The 15,511-nt window shown below is 36.1% G+C and overlaps 1 protein-coding gene across 1 annotated transcript in view; it reads left to right on the top strand.

The window, feature by feature from the left end:
• Positions 1 to 2,372: 2,372 nt before the first annotated feature.
• The window catches only part of SMYD3 (SET and MYND domain containing 3), a 335,451-nt gene continuing 322,312 nt past the window's right edge, over positions 2,373 to 15,511 (top strand). The window contains exons 1-5 of the mRNA XM_057389700.1: positions 2,373 to 2,380; positions 2,953 to 3,016; positions 9,903 to 10,010; positions 11,083 to 11,140; positions 15,176 to 15,312. Coding sequence (XP_057245683.1) covers positions 2,373 to 2,380; positions 2,953 to 3,016; positions 9,903 to 10,010; positions 11,083 to 11,140; positions 15,176 to 15,312 — 375 coding nt within the window. The remainder of the gene's footprint in view (positions 2,381 to 2,952; positions 3,017 to 9,902; positions 10,011 to 11,082; positions 11,141 to 15,175; positions 15,313 to 15,511) is intronic.

Raw genomic sequence — 15,511 nt, 5'->3', positions numbered from 1 at the left:
CATCTAGCTTTCTGATGGAAGAATGTGAAAACTGTAGGAAAGACCTCTGTGATCATTTGGGGATTCATTGATTTAAATTCAGGTTTCAGAAGGTTTTAATTAGTCTGCTTTGGAAATCTGTGTCTTACCTGTGGCTGCTGAGACCATGTGGCACTTCAGTGTGTCTGGGAGTAAAAYTGCACATACTCTGTTAGGGAACCCTGAACTCATTACTATGTTTTGATGAATAGCATTTAGAACAAACAAAGTGGGCGTTCAAAATGTTTTTGCTCAGTCATTCTGTAGTAGGGTGAGCATGTAAATATTCAGCTAATACTGTGTAACAATAAAGMGGAGTTTCATAGAGGCTGCTGTGTTGAATACAACAATAGGAGATATCTAGAGACAGAGAGGCCAAAAGGTTCTTAGTAACCTATCAGTGACTCTGTAGAATGATGACAAACAGACTTGTTAAAGGCAGCAGGGACGTGCTGCAGAGTGACAGTTTCGAGGGCTGCAGCCGTGCACATGGGGAGCTGAAGAGCAAACCAAAGTTGCACCTGCTTGGCTGTCCTTTTTTGTTTTGGTTTTGACATGATCTTATAATCTTGAGATATATATATATATATATGCTCTTCTATCAGAATGGGATTAAGGTTGTGTCATTGCTCAACCTTGAAAATGAAGCAGCTGTCCCCAGCTGGCAAAATGAAGATTTCATGCTTGTTTATAACTCTGAATTGTCCTCAGGCATTGCGCCTTAAAATCATAAACCTATTGTACATGAACAAGATTTTCGATTCTGTTTATAGAAATTCAACAGTTGCTAATTTTCTTGGTCTCCAGGGCTGGCTTTCCAGGTAGGAAGGTAAAGAATKCTGTAGGAAAACATCTACTTATATCTGAAATATTTATAAATTACTTTTCTTCTGGTAGTTAGTATGAATTCTTACAAAATATTGTGTGACAAAATAGGGATTTTTATGCAGTACAAATGAAAAGATTGTGATGATCTGTTTATAATGCTCTTCTCAGTCTATGACGAAGGCAGCTGTTTAAACTCCCCAAATGCCTATAGGAGTCCTAAGATAATGCATAAGCTCTTATTTTTAATAATTGAAGCAAATAATTGAGCAAAATTTTGATATATCAGCAAAAGACCTTTGCTACTTGTGGCACTTGAGTGAAAGGAGAGGTTGGTTTTTGCTAGAGGATGCTCTGTGGTACTTCTGGTGTTGTGGTCCTACTCTTCAGTTTTGGTGTCACAGCTGGAATAAGTGGGTTGATTCTGTCTGGTTTGCATATTCTACCTTTTTGAAGTGACCCATAGAAATTAAAGACTGGAAACAACTGAGTGGTGTAAGTAAAAGRAGAAATACAGGTCACGTTGTAAAGCAGTTGAGCTGAGAGTCTGCTGACAACAGCAGAGGAATTTTCTTTTRGTGACAGCAGAGACAGCAAATTACATCTTTTAATTGCATCTGTTGGGAGTGCAAGTGAAAAGAGCACACTTGGTACTGATGTGCAGACACCAGGGATCTTGCAAAGAAAGGTCCTTCATCTGATCATTTAAACTTGCCCCTTCAGTTTGAAGTGGGCTGTGTTAGACACATATCTTCTAATTAAATTGGAAAGCTGAATTAGTCTATAGAATAAGATTTGGGGCAACTAAATGTAAAGCATGCAAAGATACCATTACTAAAATTTCCTGTAGAGGRGGACAGTGGCGTGACTGACACCTCTTTGCCTTGTAGGAGGATGGAGAAGGGGGGACTGAGGAATAACTCTTGGTGACAGTTTGTTGGGTGTAAGTGAGCTGTGTTCAGCTGTGTGCAGCTCACAAGGGACCAGTGGCACCCACGCAGGGAGGTACCTGTGCTTCACTGAGGTCAGAGGCGTGGCCAGGAGGAAATCTGAGGGGAAGGWGTAAGGGCTGTCCTGTCCACTGAAYCTAGATAATTGTTGTGTCTGTAATGTTAATTGCCTGCCTTCAGTTTTAACAACAACAACTACAAACCATATACTGTTTTCCCAGCCTAATAAATGACCATAGCTCACATCAGCAGCCTTGCATGTTAAGAAATGAAAGCGAGCACTTTGCAGTGTTACCAGAATAATATATCATGTTGAGTATCTTCTACAGGAAAGTAAGAGGAAAGGGAAGCCTCAAAATCTCATTTCTTCTCACCTGAAGTAAATATCTTTACTTGAGGTAAAGGTACTTGCACTTGAAGTTCAAGATTTGTTCTGTGTATGCTTTCACATTTAATGTTTACTTACTGTTCAAAAATGTATAGAAATTCAGTAACATTTTCTTAAGTCATATAACTCAATTAGGACAGTATCAGAAAACAGTACTACAGTCAGGAGATGCTTTAAACCTCTAGATTGTGATGTATAGGTCTGGTAGTTCTCCTTCTAGTTTTCATTGGATTTTTATCCTTCCCCCATGAATTTTTATTTTGCTCTCACTGTCCATTGATCGGAAGTATTTTCTTAGCACAGAAATTTCTGATGACATATCAGCTTCAGATTCTGTTATAAAGGTTTTGATGTCACAGCCGCAGGTTCACAGCAAGATCTTGTTAAAGACAGATAGYGATGCTTGCTTGCTTAAGACAAGACTCAGTAAATAGATTAGCTAGCTGTATTGCACAGCTCTAATTATGATGTTATGTATGAAATCAAATTCCTCAGAGTTACAGCTATTTGATACAAAAGCATATTTGATAATTTTCCTGTTGATCCAAAGAGGCCCCAGAGGTGCCGAGTGATACAAGTAAAGGGTTGTGACTGTAGCTTTGAACAAAACTATGTACGATTTCTTCTTGCCTAACAGTGCACTTTAGACTATTCTTGTTTTTAAGATATTTTTSTTGCCTTGGAATATTTAGACATTGCTATTTAGGTAAGAAGGATAAATACAAAACTCCATTTATATTTATGATCCTTTTTCTTTTTTTTTCTAAACAGGAATGAACATCTGCACAGATGCTCTCAGTGCAAGGTTGCTAAATACTGTGGTAGATCTTGTCAGGTAAGATGAAAAATAACAGCTATAAAGGGTTTAAGAAAATACACACTTGAATACTTTGTTTACAGAGTCTYGATGCATTTTGCATGTTCATACCTCCACACTGCAATTTATTTGTAGTTTTAGACAGGGTGAGTAAACATGCTGCCTTGTTTTATTTGAATATATTTTATAGCTACAAATAAAAGATTTTGATGAGTACAATAGATAAAACTAATGTGTGGTGTTTGACTTCACTTGGTGATGGGAGGGGAAAATTCTTTAGCTTCATCATCTGTAGACTGAAAGCTCTAAGTCAATTTTGCTGTAAACCAATTTGTATTTCAAGAGTACTTTTTATAATGGCAAATTCTATATTCCAGTTTTTTAAGAGGAAATAATGGTCAAATATGTGTTRAAAAGAGAGGGCCTTGAGGAAAACTTCATCTCTAAGGATGTTTTCAAGAAGAAAAGTGGAGCATGGCAGGAGGACGAGGGACAACAGGCTTAAGTTGAAAGGCTGGAGGTTCATGTGGGATACAAGGAAAAGCTCCTGAGCATGGCCAAGAAGTGTAACAGGCTGGCCAGGGTTTTTKTGTGATCTGTGTGTTTGAGAGTTTGGAGACCCTACTGGATAAAGCTCTGAGCTGGGTCTGACCCCAGAGCTGACCCTGTTTTGCAGCTTGAGATCTCCATAGATCCATTCAACATGATTTATCCTGTTATTCTACCCTATGAAATAGTTCTCAAAGGTGTTCAGGCCTGAAATAATAACTTTTATGTTTGACTTGTTTTGTCACTTAGGCATGTRTGCAGCCATTGGCAGGACTTTGTATTGTAGAGCACACACGGGGGAAATGGCCGTGTAAGGCCAAACAGAACAGAGAAGCAGGCACCTGAGGTTTGAACCTTGGCACCTGAGGTTTGAACCCTGAAAATTTTCTTGAAATTTTAAAAACTTCCTCATAGTTTTGCATGGTGATACTTTTTTTTTAGGTGGGAAGGTGAGGGTTGGTAGTGTTTTTTTTTTTAGGGTTCTTTTCATTTATTTGTTTTTATTATTTTTAAACATTTTTGTCACATATCATGTGCTTCTATAAACAATTCTGCTTTAGTATAATCTGCAATGTTCTCAAGATGCCACCAATCCCTCCTTTTGGGGATTAAAACRTATGGAGAGGGAAAAGAGTAAGTTGTCATTTTGATTCATTGTATGGCAAATGTGTGCAATGTACATTAGGTGCTTACTGTAGCATCAATAATAATGCCCCAGGTAGATTTATTATGGGACATCATAAGGAAAACATAAAGACTGTAGAAAACCAGAGTATTTCCAAGATAAGTTTAAAACAARTATCTTCCAGAAGAGTCAGTGGTAAAGCTTCTGTTGGCAGGTCTGTAATGTGAAATGAAACTGTGCTGGCACTGATCTGCACAAACAAATCTGCAAGGTGTAATTCAATAACCTGTTACAGCTTTGGTGTAGAGACTATAAAGGGAGGAACTGKAGCTTCCTCCTTGGGGAGCACAACTGTGTGAACATTCTTCAAGGATTCAAAAGGGATAGCCTGAAGCCATCTTGGATATCTCTTCTTAGTGCTTCCAACTCTGAGGTTCACATGCTTGAAGCCATCCATAGTTGTAGGTRTGGATTTCAATGGGACAGGCTACGTCTGCTAAACAATCTGCCCTTAACATGCTGTATATTTGCAGTTACATAATGTCTTGACCTGCTAATATAAATAAATAACTATTGAATTATTATGTATAATATCCTGTGATATTAGGTAGCAATAGAGAATAACAAAAAAAAAAAGTTTTGTTTTTTAGTCAGAGCGGAGAATTTATTTGGATTGATGGCTCAGAACAGATGATCCAGACAAAACTGAAACCAGCCAGATCTCTGCTATTGAGAACTGTCCTCTAATTCCTATTTATTCTAAAAAGCAAGCTAAACTATTGTGCTGCTCTGGTTTTATGGTAGCTGTTAGGAAAGCTAAACCAAATGCTTTGTGCCCTACTTAGCCTCTGTTGTTTAACTACAATTCATTAATATGTGCACTTCTAATTGAACTAATTGGTGAACAAATAAACAGCAGGGTATTTAATGAAACTGCAGTTTGCACATTTAAAAAAGTGAATATTGGCAGAACAGGACAATATTAGTTTTATCTATACAGATAACTTTGAAATGCAAATTATGTGGTTGGATTTGCAGTTTACATTTAGTTGCAGAATAATTTAATTATTTTTGGATGTTTGATGCTGCAACTCAAAACATTTAGGCTTACTTTTCTGGAGTTTTGTAATTCAACATTAAATGAAATCAGAATTAATATAAAAATCTGACTTAAAAAGTTTAATCTCAGTGGGTGTACTGGGTTTAGAATAAAGGTGGATTTTGTGAAAGAAACTTCAAACTAAATGCAGCAGGGGATTTCTATTTCAAAGTGCACAAAAAGGTTCAATTTTTAAAGCAGCAAATACCTTGTAAACATCTTCCTTTGTTTTAAACTGTCAAATGGTACAAAAAGCTTTCTTCAGACTAACCTTAAGGAGAAGAAATAGTCTTTTGAAATGTGTTTCTCTTTTGGGACTTGCAGTGAGAATACTTATCCTTTAAGGAAATATGTATGCAGAGTCAGTAGTCCTGGAAAAAACCTATATAGAAATGAGAATATCCATTTTTACAAATCTCCATAATGTCAATATTGAAAATTATGAGACAGTTGTTCCAAATTTTGAAAATTATTTTTCAGGCCAGTTGAAACAAGCTACTTTAATTTACTTTAAAAAATATTAGGAATGTGGAGCTGGAATTTATCATAAGAGATCCTTTAGGGTGACCTTTTTCAACTGAATTCTGATTTCAGAATCAAGTAAAATAGATTTTTTTGCTTTTAATTTTTTTTCCTTGCAATCAGACCTCATTGGTTTTTGCCTCTATGTGGCATTTCCCTGTTGTARCCCCTTTCCGGTTTGTTGATGCCGAATTTCATGGACCTGCGTGCCTTCTAGAAATGTTATGTTGGCTGGGTGTTTCTCCAAAGGTAGAGTTACCTCATCTGCTGCTCCTCCTAATCACTGCTGTGACCATCCTTGATAATGTTTATTGATACGTTTCACCCCACAGTTTGGGGACCAATGATATAGATCATAATCCTTTTAGTAATTTTAGGCAGAATTCAGAATATGGCATTATCAAGCATTATTGAAATAATGTAATGAAAGTCAAATGTAGTAATTTTAAAAAAAAGACATTCAGTAGAAGTTCAAAGAATCCTTTGGAAATTACAGATTATTTGCTTTCAACACATCAAGACCTTCCATGGAAAAATATCGTGCTTTGATTTTGTTTTTAATCAGCCCCAGTCTTTAACAGTCTTTTATTAGTACATTCATCTGCAGGAAGCAAGGAAGCATACTTTTTTTTTTTTTTTAAAATCTTGCATAGAAGACAAGGGAAACCTTTGTTTAATCAACATTGGTTTAGGATTTTTCATGGACTCAGGCTCCGTAGGGAGACAGCACTAGCATATGTCTGTGAAAGAATGGATGTGCATTGGAAAAATCGCTCAGCTGAAAATGTGCAAGACACAGCAAGCATTTGTGATGGGTCTTTGCCTGTGACCTGAGCCAGCAGGAGGTGATCCTGGCTTGTCCAGGGAAGCRCTGGAGTCGGTGTGGTGCTGGTTCAGCGGGCAGACTCAATCTGCCACCAGAAAAGAGCTCTGTGCTGAGCCATCTCTGAAATCATGTGTGTGCTGACCCTTTTGGGTAAAGTCTGAGGATTTGCACTTGGGATACACTGAGAGTGAAGGAGAGACAATGCTTTGAAGGAGATAATGGAAGGATATCCTTTCCAAGTTCCTAAGTGTAGTGAAGCCTGCAGAAGAAGTTTTGTATTGCCCTGCACTGTTCACTTACCTTTTTTTTTGCCTCCTTCTATTAGCCTCTTTTTTTTTATCAGTTCATTTCTAATAGGGGAAAATGTACTTTTTGCAAAATTGGAAGACTTGCCCASGAATGGAGGAGAAGAGTCACACCGGGTGGCCATGCCTCTGAATTACARTGTTTATATTCATTCTGGATACAGGATATAAGATCCTTGACTGAAAGTCAGGATATACAGAATTAAAAAAACCTTCCAAAGAAGAATTGTGGGACAAACATAAGCTCAACCAATAGRTATTATCAGAGACTGACTTTAAAATTAGGTCTGTCCAGGGCCACAAATTTTGTTTTCACATTGTTCTGTAATTTTTTTGTAATCCATGTTGTATTGATAGTAAGAAGAAATATTGTTGAATTTCATTGTATTTAATGCATTTGGAGCTTTCCCTTTCTCCCTAACCAGTTGGCAATAAATGTCTGGCAGTCCCTGCTCCAGCTCCTTATGTAGAGGAATCAGACTGATTCCTTTTTGGCATCAGTTTTGGCCAAAGTGCTGTTTCATGGAAGGCATGTATTTGAACTATTCTTATGACATGGGAATGCTCTCAAAGAAACATGATATATGATGCTTTGTGGTACAGCATATTTCATCTCATTAGGGCTTTATTGGTTGGGTAAGTTATTAATCATTTTGGTGTCACCCTCTAGCATGTTTGAAATTCTGTGCAACGTTTATGTAGAGGAAAAAATATGACAGATAGAAGCTTACTTGTAGAAACATTTTTAGTTTAAGTTGGATAAAAATGCCAGTGTAATTATATTGCACAGAATGATGTCTGGACATTTACAAGCATGACCTTGTTTTTTCTAGACAAGGATAATTCTATTCAGCACTAAATACTYAACTTTTATTTGTCAGGCAGCATCTGACACTAACTGTATTTGGATTAATGCCTTCTTGGTGTCATTTTTTCCTCTTGTAGAGTTATGGGTAAAAGAAATGAAATCACAAATCTCTCATGTATCTAAAAGAAATAAAATTTCAATTTATTTATTATGTGTAAGCCACAGGGGGAAAAAATCCTGAATTAAATAGAATAAATGCTTCTGGTGCTGMAACCTAGTTACCTGAAACAATTCCCTCACTTAAATGCAGCTTAAGAAAAAATTGTGTGATTGCCTTTGGAATCTTTATGACTCTCAAGTCATCATCTACAGGTGTAATGTGCCCTTACACATAGCTCTGCCATTTCCTATTTTTTTTAATTGCTGAACACGTACTTAACATTAGACATTTTATCATTTTCTCTGTGGCACTCACCTAACAGAAACTGTTTCTCGGAGTTCATGTTTCTTTCCCTTACTGCATATTTGCAAGAAAATGTCACCTTCAGAAACCCTTGGTTCTGAGTACTTGTCATTGTAGCAAATTTTTGATGTGCCCTGTTCTTTTAATTTGCTTTTAAAACAGCTATGTGAAACAGCTGTATGGCTTCAAACATAAGCTGTGTATATGCAAATAAAAATGTAAATATGTAATATGTTAATGAGATGGACTTGGAGCTTTTGTAAATTATAAACAGAATTTTCTGCTTGTAGAGGCAGAAGGCAAGGGAAAAAAGTGATGAGAAATAGTTTCTTCCAACATGTTTCTTTAGCTGAAGACTTASTCTTTCTGCTCTTCCACACTAACCTTGGGGAAACAATGAATGGTGGAGAAAAAAAAGACATGTTTTGATTYGTAGCAGTTTTCCTTTATCTTGTCATCCTGACTCTTCTCTGCTGTGTCAATGTTAGTCTCTGTCTGCTATTCTGATTGAGGTGGYCCACAAAACAAAAATTGCAGGTTTGGGTGGTATGTGCAACTTAAATATTTTTGGTTCCGTCTTCTATTTTGGTTTCAGCGACCGCTCCTGGTCTGAGCTGTGAAAAATACCATCACTAGTCCTCCCAGCTGTGGGCATTGAAACCTCGTCAGCTCAGGGATGTTTTTTTTTCAGCACTGAGAACTTGACCATTGCATTAGAGCAGCTGCATTGATTGAAGTGAGTGGACTCTGAGGGTCTCTGCAGTATTGGCTGCTGAGTGAACATGTGCCTAGGTTTTTGTGTATGTTAGTTAGCATCCTTTTGAGTTCTCTCCAGTTTTGTGAAGTAAACAGCTACATACTGTTGCTGCTTCATGCCACAATAAATGAGAATCAGTGTGCATTTATTTACCTAATAAAAATTTCAGCTAGCTGGAGTGCTGATAGCAATTTGAACTAAGTTGATGCTGCAATTTAYAGCATGATGCATAGAAGTAAAGAAAATTATGTGTAAAGCAGGAACATGGGGCAAAAAAAAATGAAAGTGTTTCAATGCAGTTTTTATTCTATTTTTACTTGCTCCTTTTGTGTAGTAAAGGTGTCAGACTTGAGGGTGGATAGTATGATGTTGTCAGACAGCAGCATGAAACAGACTGAGTAAGGTTACTGTTGGCAAGGAACAGGGCTGGGAAGTTGACCATGCAGTTTTTTGTGAGTGTTTCTCTTAGGTTTTCCTAAAGGTAAAGGTTAATTTGGAGGTAGCATAGTGGTGATACTGCTGTGTCCTGAACCTGCACTGCTGTATCTCCAGTGTCCGTAGTATCAGTTACACAATTAATTATGTTGGAGGAGGAAATGGCATGCTGGGCTTGGTTTGAGAGGATAACTCAGTCTGTTGTTTTCCACAAAACTCATGTTTTATCTGAATTCTTAGACAATGCTGCAAAAGCGGGWGTGCTGCTGTTTCTTTGGCAATCAGCATCCAAGACTGCCTGTGTTAGAGGCCATCAGTACATCAGCACCTGAGGAAGGACCCCTTGATGGTCCTTTGGAGCTTTCACCTTTGAGCATGTTAATGTGCTGATATAACTGCAGATAACCATATATATATAAAATATGTGTGTGTATATAAAAAAAAATAGGGTACATGTTATTTAAAATTAAATGCTCTTTATTTTCTTTTTCTTCCTTTTTAAAAAATCCTAATAGAAAGAAGCTTGGCTGGACCACAAGCAGGAATGCAGGTGTCTTAAGAGCATCGAGCCTAATTTTCCTCCAGACTCTGTCAGACTTGCTGGCAGGATTGTTTTTAAACTAGTAAGTGACGTTCTTTTAGATTGTTTCAGCACAGCAGATTYTGATAAATACTTTCTCATTCTACATTTTTAATGCAATAATGAGCAAGAAGGCTGAAGTGACTGGGAATGCTGAAAAATTGGACTGCAAATTGCATTACAAGTTTACTGACTAATTTTCAGAAATTCTGAAAGGATCAAGAGATACTAAAATGAATATAGCTAAGCTGAAGGGACATGTTTATTGATTTTCTTTTCCTATGGCTATGTGGTAGCATTCTGAGCTTAATTTTGCCTGGAGGGAAAACATAGGGAGACYCTGCTTTTTCTTCAATATTACTGAAGTTATTGGTGCTTTTCTCTTAACTTAATGAAAGTCTCATTCAGTCTGTTTGAATGAGTGGTAAGGAYAGAAGGACTGTAGCTAGCCCTTTCTTTAGAGGGCATAATGCCATGCTTTCCATGTTGGGTTCTCTTAATCTCAATTATTTTGTAAAATATTTATCTGAACTCTCTTAGAAGTCCTGGGTGTTTGACATTCCCACAGTTTGATTACTTTTTATGGGCTACATTTTCTGTTAATTTAAGCATCTCTTGAATGTGTGGGATTGTAAATCAAAAGGGATTTGCTAATTTTTTTTGCTGAACCTGCTATGATGTGGTCTGCATTGGATAGAAGTGTGGGCATTTGTTATCATCTGAGGCGATAAAATACAATTTCACATTGATTTTATACATTATTGGAAAGCATTTCTGCATGATTGTTTTTGAAGGGCAAGTATGTACCTAGCAACACTGTTCATTAATTATAGTCACACGAATTCTGAAACTAAAAACCTCRTAAACTGGTTTCAGTTATAATCTGAAGGGCCAAATTACAGAAGGTAAGATGCAAAAAAATTACAATYAATAGAAAGTGTTACAGCAACAAAAAAGTTATTTTTCTTAAGGTGTTTTATGCAAAGTCCTGGATTTTGATGCTGTTTGCCTTACCTAATTATCTTATGGGTTTATCACATGGAATAAYCAAATTGTAGAGTATTTTCACAATAAAACATGCTATGTAAGTGTTAATTATCTGTYTTGCTCTACAGCTCAGACAATCAGTATGCCCTTCTGAGAGACTCTACTCTGTTTCCGATCTTCAGTCAAGTAAGTAATTGCCAGCCATATTTCAGGAAATACTTCCCAAGTCTGCTTTATGAAAGGGCCATCTGATTTTCTAGCAGCTTGCTTTCTGAAGGTTTGCTCTGTATAATAACAGAATCAAAGGCAAAACTTGCATAAAACCTCTGTGGGAAAGGATAGTTATTTCAAAGATCAAAGGAAAAACATGTCTGTTGTCTTGAAGCAAAACTCCCACCTGATTTTTTGCTCTAATATTTTTATTTTCTCATTTTACAATGCACATCTTGCCTGCTYAATTTTTAATTTACCCAGTGTCTGCTATACTACATAGTGTCAATATTTTHACATACAAAACAAAATTACATATATTTTTACATGGAGGTTTTAGTTTTTTTGTACTTATGTGCYATTGCATAAAACTTCAAATTAACTTCCAAAAATAGGAAAGAAAGTTAAATTTTAAAGGAATATGTGTATATTTTTCTTATACATGACTTTTCAATAGAGAAAAAATGCAGTTATTATTTTTGTGGCTTCACAAGTTTCAATTGCTTGGGTAGAAAAAGATGCTCATTACAGTCTCTCAGCAGAGCTAATGTTGAAATACAAAACATTTTTTCCAGATTATGTGGCACCTTGAAGACTTAGGAAGAAATACAAAAAAATGAAATAAGGAGGTATCTGGTTTAGAGGGTTTTTCTGGAGAGTAATATGAAWATTTTGATTACCTCAGTGTTTTTTAGTATTATTCAGAGTTTTGGCTATGAACCAATTTGATGTCTTAGTTACTTAGAAATAAAACCCACATAAACATAAAAATTGCAATGCATAGTATCATTTTACTTCTGTGCACCCTGACACTCTGCTTCATTTTCCCAAACTTCAAGGTCAAAAGACCTTAATAAGGCAACAATTAAAATGGATAGAAGGAATACATTTCAATTATTTAAAACRTAGTGATTTTCTGCAATGGATATTCTCAAATCATGTAACAAAGGTTTATGGAGAACAGATGCATCAAATAAAGTTGAAATGATGAAGACTATGGACTTTTATGCTTCATGACACTGCTGGGATCCAGGGAATAAAAATCTTGTACCAATTGCTGATTGAAGAGTAGCACAGGAGGAAGTGGAGGGAAGAGTTTTCCTTTAAAAATTAAATATTTATGACTAGTACAGCAGTTGTCTCTAGTGTAGGCAACAATTTTTATGTAACTGGTAATTCCAAAGAAATGGAAGTTTCTCMGTGCCCTTCAGGAGGTGATCTTAGCTTTTCTTGACTTGACTGAAGACAAGGGGAACAGTGTGATAAGCTGTCTGGATGGAACCTTGGTGTTGAACAGGCCTGAGCAGCCATGGATARGTGGTACAAAAGTCTGTAGAGTGGCCAGGAGCTTCTACTGAAATTCTTATTCTGAAGGAAATGGTGATATGGCCCGTGGAGTTAAGATACTGTGGAATCTTAACTCCACAGCTCCAAGTGTTTAGGACATTTAGCACACATTAACTGAAGTTGATACTTCACAAACTACTGTACAAATGGTCTATGCATAATCTTAGGTAAAGGTTTTGGTTGACTCTGCACTGTTGTTGTTTTCCTGGCTTCCTTGTTASAGTGGATAAGTAATCTTTATGGTTTTGGAGTTAAAATAATTCCAAAGTRTTTTGGGTTGATGTGAGAACTTGCAGTAGCTGTGATGCTTTTTTCTACCTCTGTATGCTCCAAAAGCTCCTGTTATTTCATAACACTTTCTCCATTTGCCACACAATTTATGAATGGTGTTGAAAAAAGAAAGAAAGTTTTTCTTTCTGTTCTTAGTGGAATCTATAAGAGAGTCAGAAATGCATTTTTATTTGAGGCCTAAGTATACAGGAGAAAAGATTTCATTTCACATGAACTATGAATTCAGGCTGTAACTTAAAGCAAAAACATTCTCAGGGAACATCTTTGTAATAGATGATAATGTTTCAATACTAATCAGAAATGTGACAGGATTCTAATTGATTCTCCTTTTATCTTTTTTTTTGTTGTTTTTTTCCCACTTGTGATTCCAAAGTATTTTATTTGAAAATTGTTATTGTCACTATGCCGCCTCAGTTTGCTTTACAGTATTACTTTCCAACATTACTTTRTACTGTTGGTTGATTTTTAGTGTGGGAGACATGTAAGTTTTAATATACTTATTGAATAATTATCTGCTAAAATATATAATGCATGAAAAACCCACAAAGCATGTGGAGGCATYCAGCCCTTTATAAAGGTCTTTTCCAAACTCCATAGTTCCTTGAAATTCCTTTATATACCCTGAAACTCAGATTAAGTAGGAGGGGTATCTCTGCGTATTGTTACTTTCGCTAGTTCTCATTTATCTTAAGACAATTCTTTCCTTAGTTCTGTGGGCTCTTTGTATGTCACAATAATTCAGAAATCATTGTTTTTTCCTTACCAAGACTCAGTATACAGAAAATAATTTCTGTGCTGTACTATGGGCAGATATTTTGCTACTTTGCTTATATCAGTATCAGAGTTGATAATTAAATCCTCATGCCTTATTTAGAAAAATTTCCATTGGCCTTTTGCATTTTGTCTCCCACACCAGGTTTATTAAACAACTGGAAAAAGTTTCTTAAAAACAAAAAATGAAAACATTCACAGATTTCATTTTATTTTGCTTTTGGCCTTGTTTATGTGCTGTGAAAACCAGGTCTTGATCACTTTCCGTTAAAGTTCCCATGGGACGTTTTTCTGGATCATTAGCTCTGATGTCCTGGACAGATTCCAGTGTGGATAATTGCATTCTGCTCCCATTTCTGTCAGTTCTCCCTGAAGTTGCAATTGGTTTTGGTATTCATGTTCACATCTGTCCTAAGCTACGGTGTCCATTTTTATAACATATTTTTTATGATTCCTCTTCTTCAAGCTAAAGGTGTTTTATTTGCCAATAATGAAACAAACCATGCCTTCCTCTCTTTATTATAATACATTCTGCAATGTATTATAAGTAGTTCATAGCAAATCCCATGTTGTCTTGAATAAAYACATTTGAAGAAAAAGCATTTTTGATTTTAAAGGAATACAATATAAGAATGTAAGTGGGTGTTTATGATTTTTCTTTTATATTTTCTGAACTTGATTATTTCTCATCTAAAAGTTTGCTGCTCCTCTTGAGAACACAGCCCTCATAAATACGATATTTTTCTATACAAGAGATGGTAGTGCTGTGGGCAGCTATAGGTGTTTAAAATAAAATAACAATTCACCATTACACAGAGATAAAATTGATTCATAGTGCATAATAAATCTCTGCCTTTTGTGAGACTGGTGGTTGAATGTGTTCAGCTTCACATTCTCCATTTTGTACTAACTAATAGGAAAAAGAAAATGTGAATCAGGTAATCAGGGAGTGAACTCACTAGGGCAGCAGCAGTTTCACATTCTGTGTTATCAGAGACCTGATGCATTCATAATAATTTCATTAAAAAATCAGGCACTGTGATTCTTTCTGCTTCAGAATTTCCATCTGTAAAACATATAGTGGTTCTTTTTAATAAAATGATATTTACTTCATTTTCTTTCAAAYTCATTATTTGCCAGTTGCTTGGTATGAAACTCTCTTTGTTCTTGAACACTTTTCTGTTTCACCTGCTAGCAAAAAGTGTTTCTGACACATCTGTGGAGAATACAGGATAGAAGTATGTACTGCTGCATAAAGCATTTTYCTAGTGTGGTTAATGTTACAAACGCAGATGCCTAATTCTTTTACGTAATGTCTTACATCTGCTTGTACATCTGCTTTATCTATTGGCTTTTGATCTTTAACTTGCCATCATATTAATGTGATTTGGAAGTAGCAACCTGACAAACTCTACTGTGTGTTGATAGGTAACTATCACAAAAAATGAGAAATGTCTGCCCTCTGTCAAAACTGCCCTCTTGTTAAGATTWATTCTGGAGCTGGAAATGTCTAGACTGTATGACTGCCACTGGATGTTTTCAAAATGTTGGTGAAATGTTCTGTTTATGACATGGTCTACTTTTTATTCCTTTCTCCATAAGACACTGAACGGTTAAGTGAAGAAATGAGAGATGGCCTCAGGCAGCTTGCACAGACTTTGCAACTGTATTTGAAAACTGAGATTCAGGATGAGCCTCAATTGCCACCTGCAATTGACTTTTTTCAGATCTTCACAAAAGTAAGTGTTAAAATCTGGTTGCTTGACAACTCATAAATTATCCTTTTCTTGTGTTCGTGATTTATCTTTGAGTGGGACATCAGTAGATACATTCAAAATGTGATATATGACAATGTTAATTCTAACTATTTTTTTATTCAGTCAATATTTAAGCAGAAGTATAACTTTTATATTATTGCAACACTTTAAAATAGTAGCC

This window comes from Malurus melanocephalus, unplaced genomic scaffold, assembly GCF_030028575.1.
Source record: "Malurus melanocephalus ecotype Western Australia unplaced genomic scaffold, MMel_1.1 scaffold_19, whole genome shotgun sequence".
Lineage (NCBI taxonomy): Eukaryota > Metazoa > Chordata > Aves > Passeriformes > Maluridae > Malurus > Malurus melanocephalus.
This window is presented reverse-complemented; position numbering and strand designations above follow the sequence as displayed.